The sequence below is a fragment of the Otolemur garnettii genome, unplaced genomic scaffold (assembly GCF_000181295.1).
Source record: "Otolemur garnettii isolate 467f Iridium unplaced genomic scaffold, OtoGar3 scaffold00069, whole genome shotgun sequence".
Taxonomy (NCBI): domain Eukaryota; kingdom Metazoa; phylum Chordata; class Mammalia; order Primates; family Galagidae; genus Otolemur; species Otolemur garnettii.
This window is the reverse complement of record NW_003852464.1, coordinates 8195611-8216734: the sequence shown is the minus strand read 5'-3', so window position 1 is coordinate 8216734 and position 21124 is coordinate 8195611. Positions and strand designations below refer to the sequence as shown.

General features: G+C 38.2%; 1 protein-coding gene across 1 annotated transcript in view; it reads right to left on the bottom strand.

Moving 5' to 3' along the window:
* Window positions 1-21124, bottom strand: part of STIM2 (stromal interaction molecule 2) — a 132840-nt gene that overhangs the window by 80030 nt on the left and 31686 nt on the right. Inside the window, exon 4 of the mRNA XM_012807452.1 lies at window positions 3609-3673. Within this exon, the coding sequence (XP_012662906.1) occupies window positions 3609-3673 (65 nt within the window). The remainder of the gene's footprint in view (window positions 1-3608; window positions 3674-21124) is intronic.

The following is a 21124-nucleotide window of genomic DNA, read 5'->3' as shown; positions in this document are numbered from 1 at the left end:
ATAAAATATTAATTGGATGCTCTGCCCGACTAATTCAAATGTTTCTGGCAACCTGCATGTTAATATCAAACTATTTCTCATGATGAATAAACCAAGCTTTTCCAGAGGTAAAGTAATTTCCCCAAGATTAAACAGCTAGTTGTCTCACTGAAATTCAACCCAGGTTTGTCCAAATCCAAAGAACTTTATTTTTTCCTACATCCCATAACTTGTTAAAAGAAAAATAGTTTTAAAAATACCCCCCAAAATATCCTGCAAACAAAACAAATTCCAAAACAGGATTCTAAAAGCAGGTTCATTAAAAGTGCCACTTGTTAGAAGTAAATAACCTTTTCTTTTGAAAAAGAAAATGCTCATTTAAAAATAAGTTTTGCCTATTTGATTTTGTGTTTGTTTCAACAATTATTTTAGAAAGTTCTTAATGTTTCCAAGTAAAAACAAATTCACATTTCCAGCAGGGAAGCAGAGGCCATTATCACATCACTTGGTCTCAGCAACAAGGATAACATCCCTTTCATGTACTATTCCATAATGATAGAAGATTTACCAAGCTACACTACAATCATAAAGCAAGAGGAGAACCAAAGCTATATGCAATGTGCTTGTGGCACAGCAAGAAAATGAGGCCACAACTAAGACTTGATATTCAGTGATGTATGTACATCAAGTATTTCTAAGTTAGGAACCACTTATACAATGTATAAACGAACAGCCAACCAATATCTTCTCTCACTTAAAAAAACCTCCAATCACAGCCACTGCTTCTGTTTTGTTTTCATAAAATCCATTCATATTAAAATTCTGCAAATTTAACTTCAAACACACAGGGCTATAAAGGAATGTACAGTTTACAAAGCTTATTGAAATCTTTATTGGCACTTAAAACATCAAAGCAGAAAACATAATAATGTCTCTAAATTTTAAAAACACTAATATCTTCCTAGTTTTAAAAACAGCCTCTTTAAGACATGCTAAGGCAGGAGAAAGAAATTGGAGATGTCAGTACTTGTTCGCGGCCTGCAGAAAGCTTTCATGCAAAAATCTGAATCTGGAAAAGGATCTGCTTAATAGTTTATGCAAGAATTGACACCTAAGTCTTAAAATTGTTAACTTCATTCTCTAATACAACCTTTTCTAACTATCCTATTTCACCTGGCTTTTTGTACCATATAAAATTCTAACATCTGTTTCTGCTGTCAAATAGGTAGAAGGGAAAGAAGTTCAGAGTTAGAGTTACTGGAGATTCCTTACATGTAACAAACACTGCTTGTAACCAGTATGCAAGCTAAAAACTTCTCAGAGTAACCTCTTTTCTCTAAAAGTGTTTACTTCAGCTCTTCCATGGTAATGATTCAAGGGCTCTCTCTCACAAAATGCCAGGTTTTATTGAAAATAACACTAAAATTAATATAATTATTTAATCAGTATATTAAAATATGTGCATACAAAAGCATTATTCCAAAGCACCTGTAATGTTTTCTGCATAATCTTAATAAATAGCATAATTCCTTCCATTTATGAGAGATTTAAACTTTGTAAACTACTCAGGCAATCAATCTGTAGAATATCATTTCTGATGCAAATGGGGTATCAGATTCCAGTAAGAAAAAAAGTATTCTCATGTGGTCCATAAACAATAAAATAAATTCTAATTCATTAGCCTTCAAACTTACATTTATATTTTTTGGAATATAACACTAATACCTTACTGTCTTAAAATAACTGTGATCTTAAAAATAAGTGCATAATAACGTAAGTTTCTAGAAGAATAGTATCAAAGATATAAAACTTGCCTAAAATATATATATAAAGTCAACTGAACCAGCTAACAATTACAAGGACAATATGGTTTACAATAAGCTCTTTTATTTTATACATTTTCCAAAATACTGTTTTCTCAATATGAACTAAAATTAGTGAAAGTTATTGACGTGTGTGTTCTGTTCAGTGTTATAACCCCATCACCTAGAATACCAATTGGAACACAGTGAACTCAGTGAGCAGAGTAGAACCTCTGTAACAGACCACTGCTCTACACCTAAGATGATGCACCTCGTGTATAGATCAGTACAGTAGGCCTAGTTCCTACATTGACCACCTCCAAATGCTTACCAGTTTGTTTTATTCCCCTGGGAGGTCAACTTACAGAGGCTACTGTATTTACTTATTGAATGAATCAACCACATAGAAAATTAATATATGCCCATGGATTTGATTTATATTTTCCTAGCTTAAAAAATGTTCTCTTTTTATATGGAATGATCAACAAAACACAACCAAACCACAGACTACAATAAAGCACCAAACACTTCAGGTAACAGCAACTCCATTCTTAAAATTGCTCAGGCCAAAAACTCTGAAGTCCTTCTTTTACTCTTCCCACATATATCCTATCCCACATCAGGAAATCTGTTGGCTCTATCTTCAAAGTATTACCCAGACTCTGCTCTATTTGAAGCGACATCATGTCTTGCATAGACTACTGTCCCTCACCCTCTGATGTCTTCTCTCCCCTCCTTTCCCACCTTAATCCATGGCCATTCATAATCGCTCCTCTGCAAACATCCTCAATGACGTTCTCTCATTTTCATCACATTTGGTTAGCAAAGCCATAACACTGGTTAAATCTAAGTCTCCACCAACCCTCACCTACATCCATGCATCTAAATAGAGGCTCACACAATGTTTCCAGTTAATAGCCACACCCCTCAACTGCACCCATAATGCCACCACGCAAGTGATATATACTACAACTCCCTGCTCTATTCGCTCTCCCACTCTGTTTCTTGATCCTCAATAACAAATGCTTTCTCCCCATCCTTACAGTGATGACTTTGCTTCCTCTATTTTACTGAAAGAAAAAAATTTTAATGTATTTATCAGGAGAGAACTTTTATAAACTCCAATGACTAATCAAAATGAACTAAATCACAGAATTTATTAGCCCTCAAACAATTAATTTAGTCCCTCAAGAATATCACTACAAGAATCCATCCTTAGTATTTTGCTCTCAATGAATTGTTCCCATTAGCATATTAGTTGTTTCTCCCATTCTTAAAAAACTTAAAAAGGCAAAACATTTTCAACCTCACTTCACTACTGTCCCACTTTTTTGTTCCCCATTGCAGAAAAAACTTGAAAACATTCCTAACTCGCCATCTCCAATTTTTCTCCTCTCTCTCTTGTGAAATCCACTGCAACTAGACTTCTGTACACACCACTCTACCAAAAGTGCCCTGGCCAAAATCACCAATAATCTCTACGTTACTAAACCCAATAGATCATCTCATTTCTCATGTGACTTTGCCCATCAGTAAGCACTGCCACCGCTGATTATTTTCTCCTTCATTAGTTTCTGAGACAACATAATATCCTAGTTCTCCTCCTCCCTGACTGCTCCTTTCTAAGTCTCCTTCTAAAAAAGACCTGACAAAACTCTGGGGGATGATGTTTATGGTCATTACCTTGACTATGGTGATCATTTCACGGGTATATGCATATAGTAACACTTAGCAAACTAAACTTTAACTGTGAACCATTTATTGATGTCAATATACTTATACTTCAAAAAATGTTTTAACCTATCAAACCTATCAGCCTGCACATACCATTCCTACTTTCCGAGATTGTTCAGAGATCATGAAAACAGGATTGTTAAAGGTGTTTGCAGACCCTAAGATGTAAAAAAAACAAAAAAAATCCTGGCCACTAAGAACAGTTATTTCCTTCTCATACAATTTTCTCTCAGTATCTTGGATCTACCGATTCAGCAGAATCTGGCCTTTAGTATTATGAAGCTAGCTGTTAGGTATCTCTGGCAATTTCTTGTTTACTATCAGTTATGCGTCCTATTTCTATCTTTTTACAATTTTATACCCCATCTCAATTAACATCTACCCCTATCAGATATTTCAATAAATATTATCAAAAAATAGGTAAATAAGTAAAGTAATACTTGAAGCATAATAGGAAGGATTAGTTCATTAAAATATTTCACCCAAATCATGCACTTTTACATGTGTCTACACAAAATTGTCGAGCTAGCAAGTCTTCATGGAAATTAAATGCCAAAGGAGCTTCTCTGGTTACAACTCAAAGCATTTAACAGAACTCATAATATGCAATAAGAGACTCAGGGAGACAGGGATCAGACAGTGTCAGACTGGTGTTCTGCATAAACTATTCACACAGTTGCAAAATGTGGATTTAAGAACAACAGACTAGAGGCACGGACACAGTTTATGTTACTATCTCAAGCAATGAGAGGCTGTGCTAACAAGGTCAGACAAAAACATATTTACAAGGTAAATTTTTTCTAGTTCCTGGAACTCACACTAGTTCCACTATAGTATGCAGCCACCATAATGTGCCACCACATAGGAAAAAACTTAATAACAAGTACAAAGACAACTTTGCATTTTGTAATTCTAGAGAAAGTTTGTAGCTATTTAAACTAAATTTCTGAATGATTAGATACTAAAAACTACCTACCATAAACTTTTTTTGTGGTCCCATTAACAACAAGAAGACTCTTCTATAATCCAAGAAAATTCCGCCTATCACATGACAGATTGGAGCACTGCAACAGTTCCCTCCACTCAGGACAAAAGGAAACGACAGATTCAAGGTGGCATTACACAGGCAGAAACCGGCCTAGGAGGACATGCTGTCAAAAAGACTGACAATTACTACATTCATCTTGCCTGCAGAACTCAATCAGAATTTTCTAAGAAATGATTTCAAAAGATCTAGAATGAGATGAAAAAAAATCATTCATGAAACAGTACTGATCACTTTGAAGTAATATTAGCTTTGCTTCCTCAACTGCTATTACTGTGTAGGTCCTACATAAAAAAAATCTTACTTCCACTGATACCACAATCTGGGCATAAAGCAGCTTTCATCTAGAGAAACAGCTTTGTCACTAAAGGATGTGATTTCTTTTAAATGTAGTAATCCTCCTCACAATTAAGATTAATATTCTTCACAGATGAGAAATCTGAAGATGAGCAGAAGTCTGGGTTGGTCTTCCAAAAACAAGCATTTAGCTCTATTTCTGATAGGCAGAAAAAGTGAGAACATCTGTATTTCAGCTAATTATTAAAAGCTCAAATCCAGTTCCCACCTCACATGTCCCCTCCGCTCCCCTAAAAGATAACTTCGTCACTTCTCTCACAGCCTTTCTATAATGGCCTCCCCATCTCTAGCACCACCCCACAACAAATGTACCCCCCTTTATGGCATGCTCTTCATGTCATATTCACAACAAAGACTACCAACCCTGGAGTGAGACCAAAGCTCAAATCTTAATTCCACTATTTCTTAAGGATGTAATCTTCAACAAACTTCTTAACATCTTTGCATCTCAGCTTCCGCAGCTACAGAATTAGCATAAAATAATCTCTCATAGGTTGCTATGAATAATAAAAAATAAATAAACAGTTCTAGAAAACCTATAAAACTAATGTAGCTAACATCTACAAAGCCTAAAAAAAAATATTTAACCCTTTCTCTACGGCAGGCGTAATTTACAACTCTGTAATGAGGTTATATCTAATACATTCTTTAAAAGAAAATGTTTTGATTTTCAGAAGAAAAAAGCCACAAGCCAATATAGTAGCTAAACCCATATTAAATCCACTCTTCAAGTCAATAAAAGTATAATTCAATATATACATTCACTCAATTCTCAAAGAAATTAGTATTTAAAGAGAAAGAACACAGCCTCTGTTCCTAAAAATTTTGCATTCAAAATGTTGACAAATTTAGCACTTGATAGTGTTACTTCCAAAAAACTAAAAGTCTGACCAAAATAAGGAAAATGTTTTAAAACTTACTGAAATTATGCTAAACACATTCCCTACAAAGCTACACAGTCAAAAACGCTTGGGATTTTAAAATTTTAAAAGCCTCACAAGCCTGGGTGCCTCTTTTTAACATGTCCATAAAGTACCTCGTCATTTCCCAGGTAAAGAAAGGATAAGGAAGGAAGGAAAGAGGAAATTCTTAAATGAAATTGGACACCAAAACCGAGGATAAGGGTTAGCAATTAAAATACATGCCCTGCTTTACGGAGGGGCAGGGGGACAGGGGACAGAGCGAGGGGGAGGGAGGGTGCTGAGCCGCTCATGGTGGCCCTCGTATACTGCAGCAAGGAGAGCAAAGATGCTCCCTCTGGGAATGAAGAAACCACAAACACGGCAACATATGGAGGTTTCAAAGCTCAAATAATAACAAAGCTTTCTATTAGCAGTATCAACTTGAAGAATTTGAAGGAAACAATAAAGAATTACGGGGGAAAATCCTGGATTTCAAGGAGCTACTCTAACAAGCACAATCAGTTTGAAAGTCTTCATGCTAAGTATTACTTAAGACTTTACTAAAATAATACTGAAGTAATGGTTTTTTAAGTAAAATTTCAACTGAATTTCTAGGACATTATATAGCAATCACACAGGACCTTACTTCTTATTGTATTAAATGAATTTTAATCCCTGAAGAGTATAACAAGGCTCTCTTTGTCTACATTCTGAGGGGAAAAAAATTCAATAAATAGTTTGACAGCCGTTTTAATTACCTGTAACTTAAGAAACTAAAGTCTTAAAATTCCTTCTTCCCCCTAATGTCACGTATACGTTTCTACTAAACTCTTGGAAGTAATACTAGTATTTAACTATTAAGTACATATTATGTTATGTATGTACATAATAATATACTATGTATTAACTATGTACTAGTATTTAACTATGTACCTGAAGAAGTCAAAGTCTCTCTCCATCACCTAGCATTTCATTTCAAGGAAAGCCAAACAAGAAAAGCCTACTGATTCAGGAACTGGGAAGCCTGGGTTGTACTGCCAGCTGAGTACACTAGCTACTTACAGATAACACTGGGCATTGCTCCAGCATCCGTGGACTCTATTCCTGTAAACTGGAGACTCACACAAACCTCAAAGGTTCCTTCTAACTCTTTTTTTGACATTTTACCTACATTCACCAACTTTAAAATCTTTACTTGGTTTATGGTAGCACTTCTCAGTTGTCCTCATGAAATCTGTTTGAAATAGATAATTCTTTTTCAGCTGCAGAATGTGAGGCCCAGAAAGTGGGAAATATGCCCAAGAGAGTAACCCACAGAGCCAGAAGTAGAGCCTAGCTCAAAGCCCTTTGGGCTCCTTACAAGATTGATTATTCAGAAATCTCACAGACTTGAAAAGCTTAGAACACAAATCTAAACAATTGTATGAAAGCAATGTATAGCACATAGTCTATTTTTAAAATATAACTGTAGGCTCATGCCTGTAGCTCAAGCAGCTAAGGTGCCAGCCACATACACCAGGAACTGGCAGGTTAAAATCCACCCTGGGCCTGCCAAACAACAATGACAACTACAACCAAAAAATAGCTGGGCATTGTGGTGGGCGCCTCTAGTCCCAGCTACTCGGGAGGCTGAGAGAAGAGAATCACTTAAGCCCAGAAGGTGGAGCTTGCTGTGAGCTGTGATGCCACAGCACTGTACCCAGGGCAATAGCTTGAGGCTCTGTCTCAAAAAAATTTGAAAATAAAATATAACTGTATTCATATACTAAGTAATTGTTTATGGACAAAAAGTATGTGGCATGTACCTCAAATCATAGACACAAAACAGACCAACTCAACCTATTTGGTAAAAAGTATTAATTCATGACTGAATTTTCACTTATAACTACTAGTTTGGTCATCATAGAAGGATGGTACTTTTATTTTATGTTCTTAAAAGAAGTCAAAATTAAACCATATGGGATTTTTTTCTACCACAAAGAAAGTTCCCAACCCAGATGACTGCATTAATGAATTCTACCAATAATTGGGGGGAAAGAAATTCCACTCTTAGAGGAAACTCTTCCAAAAATTAGAAAGAAGACCCTTATAAGGGCAGTAAATTACTCACACCAAGACCAAGAAAATAGTACCAGAATTAACAATTTTAAAGCCTTCCTCACAAACATAACTGTAAAAATCTGAAAGTATTAGTAAATTAAATTCAACCACAAAAAAAAAAAAATACATCATGACAAAGTTGAATTAATTCCTGCAATGGAAGACTAGCTATACGTTAGAAAATCAATTAATGCCGGGTCACGGTGGTTCACGCCTGTAATCCTAGCACTCTGGGAGGCCGAGGCGGGTAGATTGCCTAAGCACACAGGTTTGAGACCAATCTGAGCCAGAGCAAAACCTAAAAATAGCTAAAAATATCTAAATATCTAAAAATACCCAGGTGTTGTGGCGGGTGCCTAAAGTCCCTGCTACTTGGGAGGCTGAGGCAAGAGAATCACGTGAGTTTGAGGTTGCTGTGAGCTCTGACACCAAAGCACTCTACTGAGGGTAAGAAAATGAGATTCTGTCTTAAAAAAAAATTAATATAATTCACAAGTACAGCTGCAGAACAATATTACCTACATAAATTTAAACATTAATGAATGAGAAAATGTATAGGAATATAAGATAGCAAACCATATTCTTACTACTAAGGAACTAAAAACCATCATTTGCAGATGAATGATCTAAAAACAAATTAAGCAAGAACTTAGGAAAGATGCTAAATTTTAAAAATGAATGTACAAAAACCACTTGTATTTTTAAATATCAACAAAATAAATATCAACTTATCTTTAAATGAAAGTTTAAAGATGCCATTGAAAAGCATGAAATACTTTTTTTAAAACTCAAGTTCAAAACGATACACAAACAAAATGAAGGGGGAGAAAACCACCTCACTGGTGTCTTCTATGGATTGCTACGATACCAACTCATTACTCCGAAAACTGATACACAATTGAGCATTTTCCTTCCCTTTCTGTATGAACTCCACTTCATGAAAATCACAAGTTGATTAAAGTTCTTAAAGGTCTAACTGATAAATGCAAAATAGGGATGACTATAAAGGGGGGGAAAAAGGAATTTCTTTGTGATGACAGAACAGTATTGTGTCTTCACAGTGGTTATATGAACCTATATATAGAGTTACAGACACATACCAAAATTTAAAACTATTATAAAAACTTGTGAAATTCAAGAAAAGTCTAGCGTCTACTTAATAGTACTATAGATGTTACTTAAGTATCTGTTTCCTCTGGTTTAATGTACTATATTTATGCTAGATGTCACCTCTGGAAAAAAGTTCCAATTTTTAAGACCGCTCTGTAAAATTTCTGCATCTTCTTGTAAGTCAATAATTAGTTGAAGACCAAGATGCTCCCTGGTGGTCTAGTGGTTAGGATTTGGCACTTTTATCGTCTTACCTATAATTAGTTCAAAATAAAAGCATCTTTTTAAAAAGCAAACCAAGAGGAACAGTAAGGAATTGAAATTTTCATGCATGAAACACAGTGTGGAAGGAAGAATTCTAAATTGCTCCCAAGATTCCTGCTCCCTGTTCTATACACCCTGTGTAATTCACTTCTCTTGAATGTGTGCAGTACCTGTGAATATGAGGGTTATCACTACTCTGATTATGTTACCTTTCAGGCCAGAAAGGACTTTACAAATGTAATTCAGAGCCCTAAGCAGTTGACTTTGAGCTTACTTCATAAGGGAATTTACCCTGCACTGGCATGACCATATCCAGTAAGCTCTAAAAAGAAGTCAAAGAGATGAAAACTGTGAGAGCGATCCACCTGCTGGCCTGGAAGAAGCAAACCTCTGGGTGCTGTGGAGAGTCACATAATAAGGGGTTCCTAGGCTGGTACTAGGAAGAACAATTTGTAAAAAATTACCAAGAAACTGGAGACCTCAGTACTATAACCACAGGTAAGTAAATTATGCTATCCAAATGATACTGGAAGAAGAGTCCATATTCCAGGTAAGAACCACCATCAACAGAAACTGAAATAATAAACATACACTGTTTTAGGATGCTGAGTCTGCAGCAATTATCATGCAGAAATAGAAAACTAATACACTGAGTTTGATTAGTATTCCTTAAACTTGCTTACAAAAAGAATGACTTTGAGGTAGTAGATTATGTCAAAAATAGATCAATGTACTTTTGCAAATTAATACAAACTTTGAACCTCACGCCTTCATGTTCTGGCTTTCATGAGACCAAACTATCCAAAGCATTTCTATGGTTTGGGATTGCGGCTCTGGGTAGCCCTCATAAATGACAGAGAAAGATGAAAACTTAAAACTGATGAAACTTGGTTAGCGCCAAATTCAAATTATAGAAAACAGCAGATTTTTACATTTCTCATTTATAGCAGATTTTCAGAACCCAAACCAAACTCTTGCCTCTCCCTAGGAAGAGGTAATTCTATTAAGTAATTTCAGGAAAAGAAAAGGAGTATTTGCATGTTCACTTTCCTAACATGCAAAGAATTCTCAGAAGGTCACAGGTCCATAATACTTGTTATCCTAAAGACTGGGAACTGGCAAACCCATTTCAAAAATAAAATGCCAGAACAGATTCAAAAAGCAAAGTGGGGTGATCAAAACAAAGTACCTAGGAACAAGACAATGGCAAAACCTTTAGGGAAAAAATATTAAACTTTAGGAGAGCATTAAAATGACTGAAAGAAAAAGAGATATGCATATACCAGATTTCTAGATTAGAAAACTAAATGGGATAAGGATAATAGCAGTCTCCAAATCAAGTTAATGGAATAAATGAAGCTCCACTCAAATTCCCAATAGGTTATCCCCAGAGTCTGATAAGCTGATTGCAAACCTTATATGAATATGAAAAGAGCAAAAAATAACCATATAGTCTTTAAAAAGAACAAAGTAAGAAAACTTTCCTATATAAAATATTAAGACTTGTGAGATGACAGTAACTTAAAAACATTGTAAGTATTGTCAAAGCAACAGCAAAATAGACCAGTACAAAAATAAAGAGCCCAGAAACAGACCCACACACATAACAGACACTTGCTATGTGACTAAACTAACACTACAGATTGGTGCTGGAATTGACTGAACATCCATATGGAAGAAAAAATGGAAATCAGACCTGAATCTCAAAACACACAAAATCAGTTCCGAGTGAATAAAAAACCTAAATTTGAAATACTAAGCTAAAACTAAGGTAAACCTCAGGTAATACGATAATATCATCAAAGTAGGAAAGGATTTCTTAAATAAGACACAAAAAGCATTAAACATAAAGGGAAAATCCAGTTAATTTGACAATACTAACATTAAGAACTTCTATCTACCAAGACATTATAAAGTATATAAAAAGACAAGGCACTAATTTAGAAAACATAGAAATATAAGGAATTAAAACAAAATCTGTAAGAAAAAAATGGACCAATCCAATAGGAAAATGGACAGAATACTTGACTACACAGTCTCACAAATCTAGTAAACCAGAAATATGAAATTATGTTCAACTCCAGAAGTTATGAGTGAAGTACAAAGTAAAACTCATCAGAAGATACTATTACATGCCTATCACACATAAAAATTTTTTTAAATGTATAATGCCCAGACTGATGAAGCTAGAAAAGTAAATGGATATATCCCTTTGACATATAACTTGGCATGACTAAGTGAAGTCAGTATCATCTGACCCAGCAACCTACATAACCGTGAGAAACTCAGAAAGATATGCAATAAAGGGATTGCATAGGTACTATTCAAAAAAGGCCAAAACCAGAAACAAACAAAATGTTCATTAGAAAAAAAGAGTAACTTTAGAGTATTTAGAACTGGAATATTGTAGTAAGATGAATGAATTACAACTACATACAACAAAATGGGCAAATCTCACACTTAGTTAGCAGAGACAAAAAATACAACACAGTGATTCTATTAAAATATAGTCCAAAAATATAAAAGTAAATATTATCATCTAGGTAAACATATATAAGTGTTCAATGTAAAAAGGAAAGGAAATTGTCATCCCAGAAGTGAGGATACCTCTGGCAGTAGGAGAGACTGTAATTAAGAAGAGAGAACATGGGGGAAGGAGTCCTAGAGAGGGGATGAAGTTCTATTTCTGGACGGGATGGTGTCTGTAAGCGGTTCCCTTCATTATCCATTAGACTACCTAAAAGTTTTTATGTTCTTTCCTGTATTTTATATTTTATATCTGACTCCAAAAATGTTTCACTCAAAAATGTAAGTATGTATTTTATGAATAAAATGCAATGGATATTTATATTAAAATAGCTACTATCTAGAATCAGGTAAATTAATGTACAGTCATGCGTTGCTTAACAACAGGGATACATTTGAAAAATGTGTCACTAGGCAATTTCCTCATCATTCAAACATCACAGACTATACTAACACAAACCACGATGACATAGCCTACTCTACACCTAGACCATCCATATGTTACAGTCTACTCTTCCTAGGCCATAAACCTGTAGGCAACTGTGACACAATGGAAAGTGTTTGTGTATCTAAACACAGAAAAGATACAGTGTAAATACAGCATAAAAGAATAAAAATGGTACATCTGGCAGTTTTATGAAAGCACCATCATATATGTAGTTTGTCACTGAGCAAAACATAACAGTTATGGACTGCATGACTGTATAAGCATATAAAGTACATGCTCCTACTAAAATTTTTTAAGTGATTCATCTGAAAATTGCTTCATGTAGAGGACTATTAACATCCATAATAGTAGGATTTATATGTGGCTAAGCTATACTACTTAATCAAACACTAATATAGATGTTGCTATGAAGGTATTGTGTAGACATAGTTAGCATCTAAAATCAGTTCACTTAAGCAAACAAGATTATACTCAATAATGTGGGTGAGCAAGATCCAATCAGTTGGAAGGTCTTAAAAGCAAAACTGAGGTTTCACTGAGAAAAAAGAAACAGCCTCAAGACTGCAGCTTCAAGGCCAGGCACAGCGGCTGGTGCCTCTAATTCTAGCACTCTGGGAGGCCAGTGGATTGCTTGAACTCAGGAGTTCAAGACCAGCCTGAATAAGAGTGAGACCTCATCTCTAAAACTAGCCAGGAGTGGTGGGTGCCTATAGTCCCAGATACTCTGGAGGATGAGGCAAGAGATTCACTTGAATCCAGGAGTTTGAGGTTGCTGTGAGCTATGTCACCAGAGCACTCTACTCAGAGCAACAAAGTAAAACTCTGTCTTCAAAAAAAAAAAAAAAGATTATAGCATCAACTTCTGCCTAAAAGCTTCTAAGCCTCTCCACCCACCATTTAGATTTTAGACTTGCTGGTCCCCCACAATCACGTGAGCCAATTTTCCTAAAATAAATCACATTTCTCACTCTCTCTCAACACACACACGTTCTGAAGAACCCTGACTGATACTGACTTGGATAGCCAGAGTGGTTTTAGAGGAACAGATTTTTAAGAATGAGTTTTCTAAATTGGGTCTAGGTCTTTTGAACTTGGTTCTCTACTCTAAATGTAGGCAATAATAATTCTATTTCCGGCAGTAATGAAAGCAAGTAACTATGCGCTTAGGAAAAGAAAATTCATCAGATTTTGTGAGGATTATTTGGTATTAGCTATGAAGTGGTACTGATTTCAGGAATCCAAAACATAAGTGTGGCCCAGAGTTAGAGTAGGGACTGGTAGAGGTTGGGTGATCCATGGAGATTTAACTCAGATCCAGCTCAGAATGGGTCCAGCAATTTCTATATTTCCAAAGAGGCTATTTCCCCAATTCCAGAATGCATAATTAGAAAACACATACTTAGCAAGTGGAAAAATGCCCACTTTGGTTCCCTGACCTACTGAATGGGGCTATTAAATAGGAAAGGCCTAGGAAAATAGTAAGCCAAAAGCAATACCACATTCCTGCAGGGACTGCACAGAGCCACATCAAGGACTTGGAGGATGCAAGGGTAGTGAAGTCAGCCACATACCCATTCAACTTACTTGCCCTGTGCAGAAAAGAGATGGATTCTGGAGAATGGCAGTATGTTATCATCAACTCAGCCAAGGGGTTACTCCAATTGTAACTGCTGGACCAGATATGGTCTCATTGCGTCAGCAAACTAACACATTCCCTAGAATGCAAATATGGATCTGGCAAACGCTTTCTTCTTAACACTTGTTAACAAAGACTGTCCGAAGCAGTTTGTTCTCAGCTGGCAAGCTTAACAGGCAAAACACTTTTACCATCTTACCTCAGGGTTACCTCAATTCTCCAACCCAATGGGAGCTTGATCAATTTCCTGTTCCACAAGATATCACAGTGGCCTGCTACATCCATGACATTATACTAATGGGACCTAGCAAGTAAGGTAAAGCAACTACTCCAAACTTATTGGAAGCTATCAGTGTATCAAAGGGTGGGAAATAAATCAGACAAAATTTCAGGGGGTTATGCTCTGAATGCATGCATTCCCCAAAAATTCATATGATGAAATCTTAATTTCCGATGTAATAATAGTAGTAAGTGGGGCCTTTGGGAAGTCAGTCGTGAGAATAGAACTACCCTGAACGGGCTCAGTGCTCTTACGAGACAGGAGAACATACTCATTCTGTGCTCTCTGCAGAGGCTACAAGGAGTAGGTGGCCATCTACAAAACAGGAAAAGTTCACCAGCCCCTGGATCTGATAGCACTTTGATCCTGGACTTTCTAGCCTCCAGATCTGTGAGAAATAAATGTTTGTTTTTTAAGCCACTCAGTTCTTTAGCAATTTGTTACAGCAGCCTAAACAGACTAAGACAAGAAAGACAAGAGGCGTCAGTGACATTTCTAGTGGTGTACAGGTGTAGGGGATGTAGACACATCCCTTCTAAGGCTAAGGCTAAGTTTTATCTGGTCCCTCCTACAAATAACAAACACACAATGCCTACTGGGCCTCTTTGTATCTTGAAGGCAGTTCCTCATTTGGTTGTGAGACTCGGGCCCATTTACTGAGTCACAGTTTTATGGAAAACTCTTGAAAACTCTTAGTCAGAGTTTCTCGGTCAGAATCAATAACCAATATGTGTGTGCATATTTGTATGTGTATATATGTGAATGAATACAAGAGATTTACTTTAAGGAACTGGTTCCCAAGATTGCCTGAGTGACAATTCTGAAATCCACAGTGCAGGTCAGCTGCTGAAAACTCAGCCAAGAGTTGACATTACAATCTTGAGTGAAAAATCTAATAAAAGCAGGCCAAATGGTACAAATTCATGCAAGATTTCTACATTACAGTTTTGAGGCAAAATTTCTTCTTTTCTGGGGAATCTGTTTGCTCTTAAGGATGTTAACTAATTGGATAATGCCCACCCATGTTATCAACAGTAATCACCTTTACTTAGAGCCAACTGATTGTAGAAAATAATCACATCTACAAATTACTTTCATGGCAACATGTAGACCACGAGTGTCCAGTCTTTATTTTTTCTCTGTCCTACACTGCAAGAATAAGAGTTGTCTTAGGCCACATAGTAAATACACAAATACTAAGGGAAGCTGATGAGCAAAAAAACATCAGTGTGTACTTTTCATGATGGACAACACCACAGATAAGCAACTACAGTCCTCACTAAGTCAGTACACAGCCCACAGACCACAGGCAGAACCCTCCTGAACAAGACCAGTGTTTGACAAAAAAATGGGCACAAGAAACTAGCCAAGTTGACACATAAAATTCATCTCTCACACCAACTGAACTCAAAAGCTATTCGTTTTGAATGCAACCCAGAAAAAGAAAAGGCTGTGCAACAGGCCAAGCTGCCAGGCAAGCTGCTCTGACACTTGGGACACAGGGTGCGTTAAGTGTCACAGGCAGAGAGAGATGCTATGTGGAGCCTTTGGCCAGCTCACACAGGTAAACCAGAGTGCAGACCCTTGGGATTTTAGAGCAAAACTCTTTTATGAAAAATGACCCCATTTTTGAGAAACAGATTTTAGCTTGCTAGTAAGCTTCCTCTGAGACTAACTCAGTGGTTCTCAACCTGTCTTTGGGGGTCAAATGACCCTTTCACGAGGGTCGCCTAAATACATCCTACATACCAGATATTTACATTACAATTCATAACAGTAGCAAAATTACAGTTATGAAGTAACAACAAAATAATTTTATAGTTGGAGGTCACCACAACAGGAGGAACTGTATTAAAGGGTCACAGCATTAGGAAGGTTGAAAACCACTAGACTAAGTGCTTCACGATGGGCTACCACGAGACCTGAGCTGTTATCACAAACTGGGTATTATCTGACCTACAAATTCATAAAACAGCAGCACTCTGTTATCAAATATAAGTGGTATAAGCAAGAGCAACATCAAACAGGCCCTGAAGGTACAAGTAAGTTATATAAAGAAGTGACCCAAATGCCATGGTCCCCTTCCTGCTACATTACTATGTACCTTCTCTCATTCAGAGATGAAACACTGGGCCAGGTTTACAGATTGCCTTTGGGGGATATCTTAAGGACAGTGATAAAGGGAAATCCTCCTAGAGGACAGAACTTTGAGCACTGCACTTCGCTGTTTATTTTGCTTGGAACAAGAAATGGTTAGACATGCCAATCTGTATACCAATTCATAAGATGTGGCCTATGATTTAGCTAAATGGTCAAGAACTTGGACATAATTGGGAAAGTGGTGAAAAGGTCTGTTAAAGAGTTCTATAGACAGAACTCTTGGAGCAAAAACTTTGAAGATGTGTGTCCCATGTGAATGCTCACCACTGGGTGACCTCAGCAGAGGAAGATTTTAATAATCAAAGGATAAGGTAATTTGGTCTGTGGATACCAGCCAGCTTCTTTCCCCAGCCACTTCTATCCTTGCACAATGGCCTCATAAACAGAGAGACCAGAGAGGGAGGAAGGTTATGCATAGCTCAGAAACATGAATTTCTGCCCACCATAGCAGATCTGGCTACAGCCGCTAATGAGTACCTAATCTACCAGCAACAAAGACCAACACTGAGTCTCCCACATGGCAACACTCCCCCAAGGTGTGTTGGGAGCCAGCTAACTGGTGGCAGGTTAATCACACTGGATTGCTTCCCTCACAAAAGGGGCAGTGTTTGGTTCTTATGAGAACAGATACTCTAAATATGAATTTACCTTCTCTAAATGCAATCTCTCAAATTCACCATCCATGAACTTACAGAATACTTTATCCACTACTTTATGAAGGTAGTTCACATGTTGCTCTGATCAAGGAATTCACTTTACACACATGATGTGCACCAACGAATCCATACTCATGGATTTCACTGGTCTTCCCATCACAGAATTATGGTTAGACTTTTGAAGATTCAGTTACAGTGTCAGCTAGGTGGCAATACTTGGCAGGTACAAAGCAATGTTATCCATGAGGCTGTGTATGCTCTAAATCAGCATGCAATATATGTACTATTTCCCCCATATCCTGGATTCATGGATCTAGGAAGCAAGAGGAAAAAATAGGAGCAGCACCACTACTACCCTAGTGATCCACTAGCAAAATTTTTGCTCCCTATTCCTACAACCTTTTCCTCTGCTGGTCTAATGGTCTTAGTTCCAAAAGCAGGAAATGTTGTCACCCGAGAGACAGAACAATTCCACTGAACCAACATTAAGACTGTCTCCTGACCACTTTGAACTCTTCATGCCCCTAAATCAACAGGCATAGACAGGAGTTACTATACTGGCCAAGATTGCTGCTTCCTAACTGCTTCATACAATGGAAGTAAGGAAGAGTAAGTCTGGAATATAGGAAATCCCTTATAATGTCTTGTATTACTACCATGCTCCACAATTAAAGTCAATGGAAAACAGCAACAACCTAATTTAGGAAGTACTACTACATTCCAAGACCACACAGGCACATAGTTTTGGGTCACCCCACTTGGCAAAGAACCCCAACCAGTTAAAGTGCTTGCCAAGGACAAAAGGAATATAGAATGCAGGGTGGAAGAAGGCAGTCATAGATACTAGCTATGATCATCGATCAGTTATAGAAAAGAGGATTGTAATTATTAAGTCTTCCTTATTTTGTAATGAATAGATTTATATATTTAAATATTAAGCTAATATCTGTTTTCTTGACTCTTTCTTCCCTTTATCATCTAACATAAGATACATTAATAATAGTTAATTTATATAATAGTACTTAACTTTCAGATTGTCGAGAAGAAGAAAGAATATAACCCAAAGATTTCACATCCTCCACTAGAATGCAAAGGGTTGGCATGTTTTCAGTTGTTCACAGAATAATTATTTTAGGCAGAACCATGACTTTGTTAATTGTCTTTACTTGCAGTATGGTTTAAGGAAATGTGTATGGGTGCCAAGTTGACAAGGGTGGACTGCTGTGATGGTTGCCTTTTATGTGTCAACTTTTCTAGCTGATAGTATCCAATTATATAATCAAAGACTAATCTGAATATTATTATGATGGTACTCTGTAGACACAGTTAACATCTACAATCAGTTGACTTCAAGCAAAGGAAATTATTCTTAGAAATGTAGACAGGCCTGATCCAAACAGGCCTTCCCTGTGAAACAAAAATACCGCTTCAAGACTACAGCATCGGGGGTGAAGGCAAGATGGCGGACTGCAGCCAGCTTTCCGCAGAGGCTCCCATCCAGAAGGAGAGTTAAAAGACAGAAGTTTAGCAAGTAAGCTGATGGTTTGGAGCTGAGCCAAGAGAGAAGGTTGAAGAACGCACATCAACCCTGCTGAGGCGAGCTGTGACCCCAAAGATACAAACAAAAGGTACTCAATCCATCGCCAAGTGGACCGGAGTCCCCTCCCTCATGAGAAGGGCTCGCAGTAAACTCCATACAAACAAGCAAGCAGAGTTCAAACGTCTTCCCATTCTATCCCACGGGAGAGACCCTCTAAAAACTGGACTGCCTACCCCTATTAGGGTGCCATGGCACTCTCCTGCCAGGCATAAAACTGTATAAAACTGTATATATTCTCTACCTGGAACTCCCAGCGCTCCCCTCCACTCTCATCCCAAGGTCTGGAAGCCTGTCCCCCATGGAGTCCAGATTCTTTGGCATTTTCTCAAGAGGGGAAGGGCCTTACCTGTCTGTGCTGATTCTGTGGCACGGAAATAAGGAGAGGATGGTTAGCTGAGAAGGAATCATACAGGAGCAGAGGTGGTGCCCCCAGGGGCAGAACAGCAGCAGCAATGGGAATAAGGCTCATGCCCCTGGGGCCATTTCGGACAGACACACCCTGTCTCTCTGGGCAACCAGAGGAAGCCAGGCACCTTCTCCAGCAACTGTCAGCCACTGGTGGGCAGATTGGAAGTGCCCGCCCGTGAGTAAAGGGAAGGTAAGAGGCGGCAGCAGCCTGGGCGGAGTGCCAGGACTAGAACACTCGCACAGAGCCGGCAGACTCCCAGGGCAGGCCTGAGCCAGAGGACTGCTTTATTGAGGCTAAGACACACCCAGCCCTCAGGGGATCATAGCTCTGACAAAGGTGGGCAGGCAGAGGATGCAACTGACAGCTCAGTGTGAGCTCTAACTGCTTGCCACTGTGCAGAATTGAGTCATGGTTTCTGTCACCTCAAGCAGCATATGATCCGCAGGGGAATATAGCCAGGAAAGAAACAAACTCTGAGAAGTTGTGCTGTTCTGCCAGCAACATCAATCAGTGGCAGAGCTGGAACTGAGTGAACTGCCCTCGCCCCAGCACCCGAGGTTGTCAGGCCTCAACTCCCCCTGATGGATAGTGGCCGAGAACAGCGGCCTGGCTGAGGAAACATAGATCTTCCTCTGACCCAGGCAGGGGCAAACCCCTGGGGCATCTGCTCATTGGGGGGAACTGGGTCACAGCCCTGTGGGGTTACCAGTGACTGAGTGAGATAGAGGTGCACGGTGGGGAAGGAGGCATCAACCTCCCCAGACTAATTTATTTGTTGAGTTGGTCCTTCTGACCTGTCAGAGCACCGACACAAGTCATACCTGAGCTGCCAGCAGACCTCTGTTATCCAGTTGCCAGAGACCTTTTGAACTCCCCCACCTGAGACCAGTGCTGACCAGGACAATTGATTTGGACCTCTTAAACTAGGAAAATCACCCAAGGACCATCCAAAGTAGTTGTAGGAAGGTGTGATTTTCCTTTCCCAATTGTTGCCTGTGGGGGACAGGGTGACTTAATTCCTGGTATTTCTCCACAGCTGAGACTTCAACTCAGAGTAACTGATTTACTAGGGAAGACCAGAGACCATCTGAAAACAAGACTTAGCCACTTAGCCCCCACCACACCAAGCAGCCCCCAGTTTCTCAGGCCATAGCACTGTACAAGTGCTTGGCAAAGCTCTAGGCGAAAAGGTATGGACACCAGTCCCAGCCTTTGGGGAAACGGCTAGTTAATCACTACTCCTAGGGCCCCCAACCCAACTTGTCCTTATCTGCTCACCTAGCCAAATGGTGTAAATTAAGCATGGGGCAGAATCAGCAGAAAAACTCCAGTAACATGAATAACCAGAGTAGATCAACCTCCCCAAGGAAGGATATGGCCAATGCAACTAAAGATCCCACCAATAAACAGATAGCTGAGATGTCAGAAATTGAGTTCAGAATCTGGATAGCAAATAAGATCAACAGAATGGAGGAAAGGAGGGAATTAGAATTTCAAGGAATTATTCAAAAGATGTCTCAAGAATTCAACAATTTCAAAGATAAAATGACCAAAGTTTGTTTTTTTTTAAATGACCAAAGATTTTGACACATTGAGGCAAGAGCCTGCAGCCCTCAAAGATCTGAAAAATATGGTAGAATCCCTCAGTTAACAGAATGGAGCAGGCAGAAGAAAATATCTCTGGCATTGAAGACAAAGTTTTTGAATGTCCCCAAGCACTCAAAGATGAAGAGAAATGGATAGCAAAAACAGATCATTCTCTCAGAGAGCTCTGGGATAACTCAAAGAAAACTAATATTTGTCTTATAGGAATCCCTGAAGGTGACAAAGTTGCTTAACAAAACACAGAGGCTCTTCTTCAAGAAATTATGAAATAGAACTTTCCAGATATGCCAAGAGATTCTGAAATTCAGATAGCAGACAGTTTCAGAACCCCAGCATGACTCAATCTGAATAAGACATCCTTTAGGCACATCATAATTAACTTCACTACAGTTAATATAAAAGAGAAAATTCTGAAAGCAGCCAGACATAACAAAACCATAACCTACAAGGGGAAGAATATTAGAATGACTGCAGATCTCTCTGCTGAAAACTTTCAGGCAAGAAGAGGGTG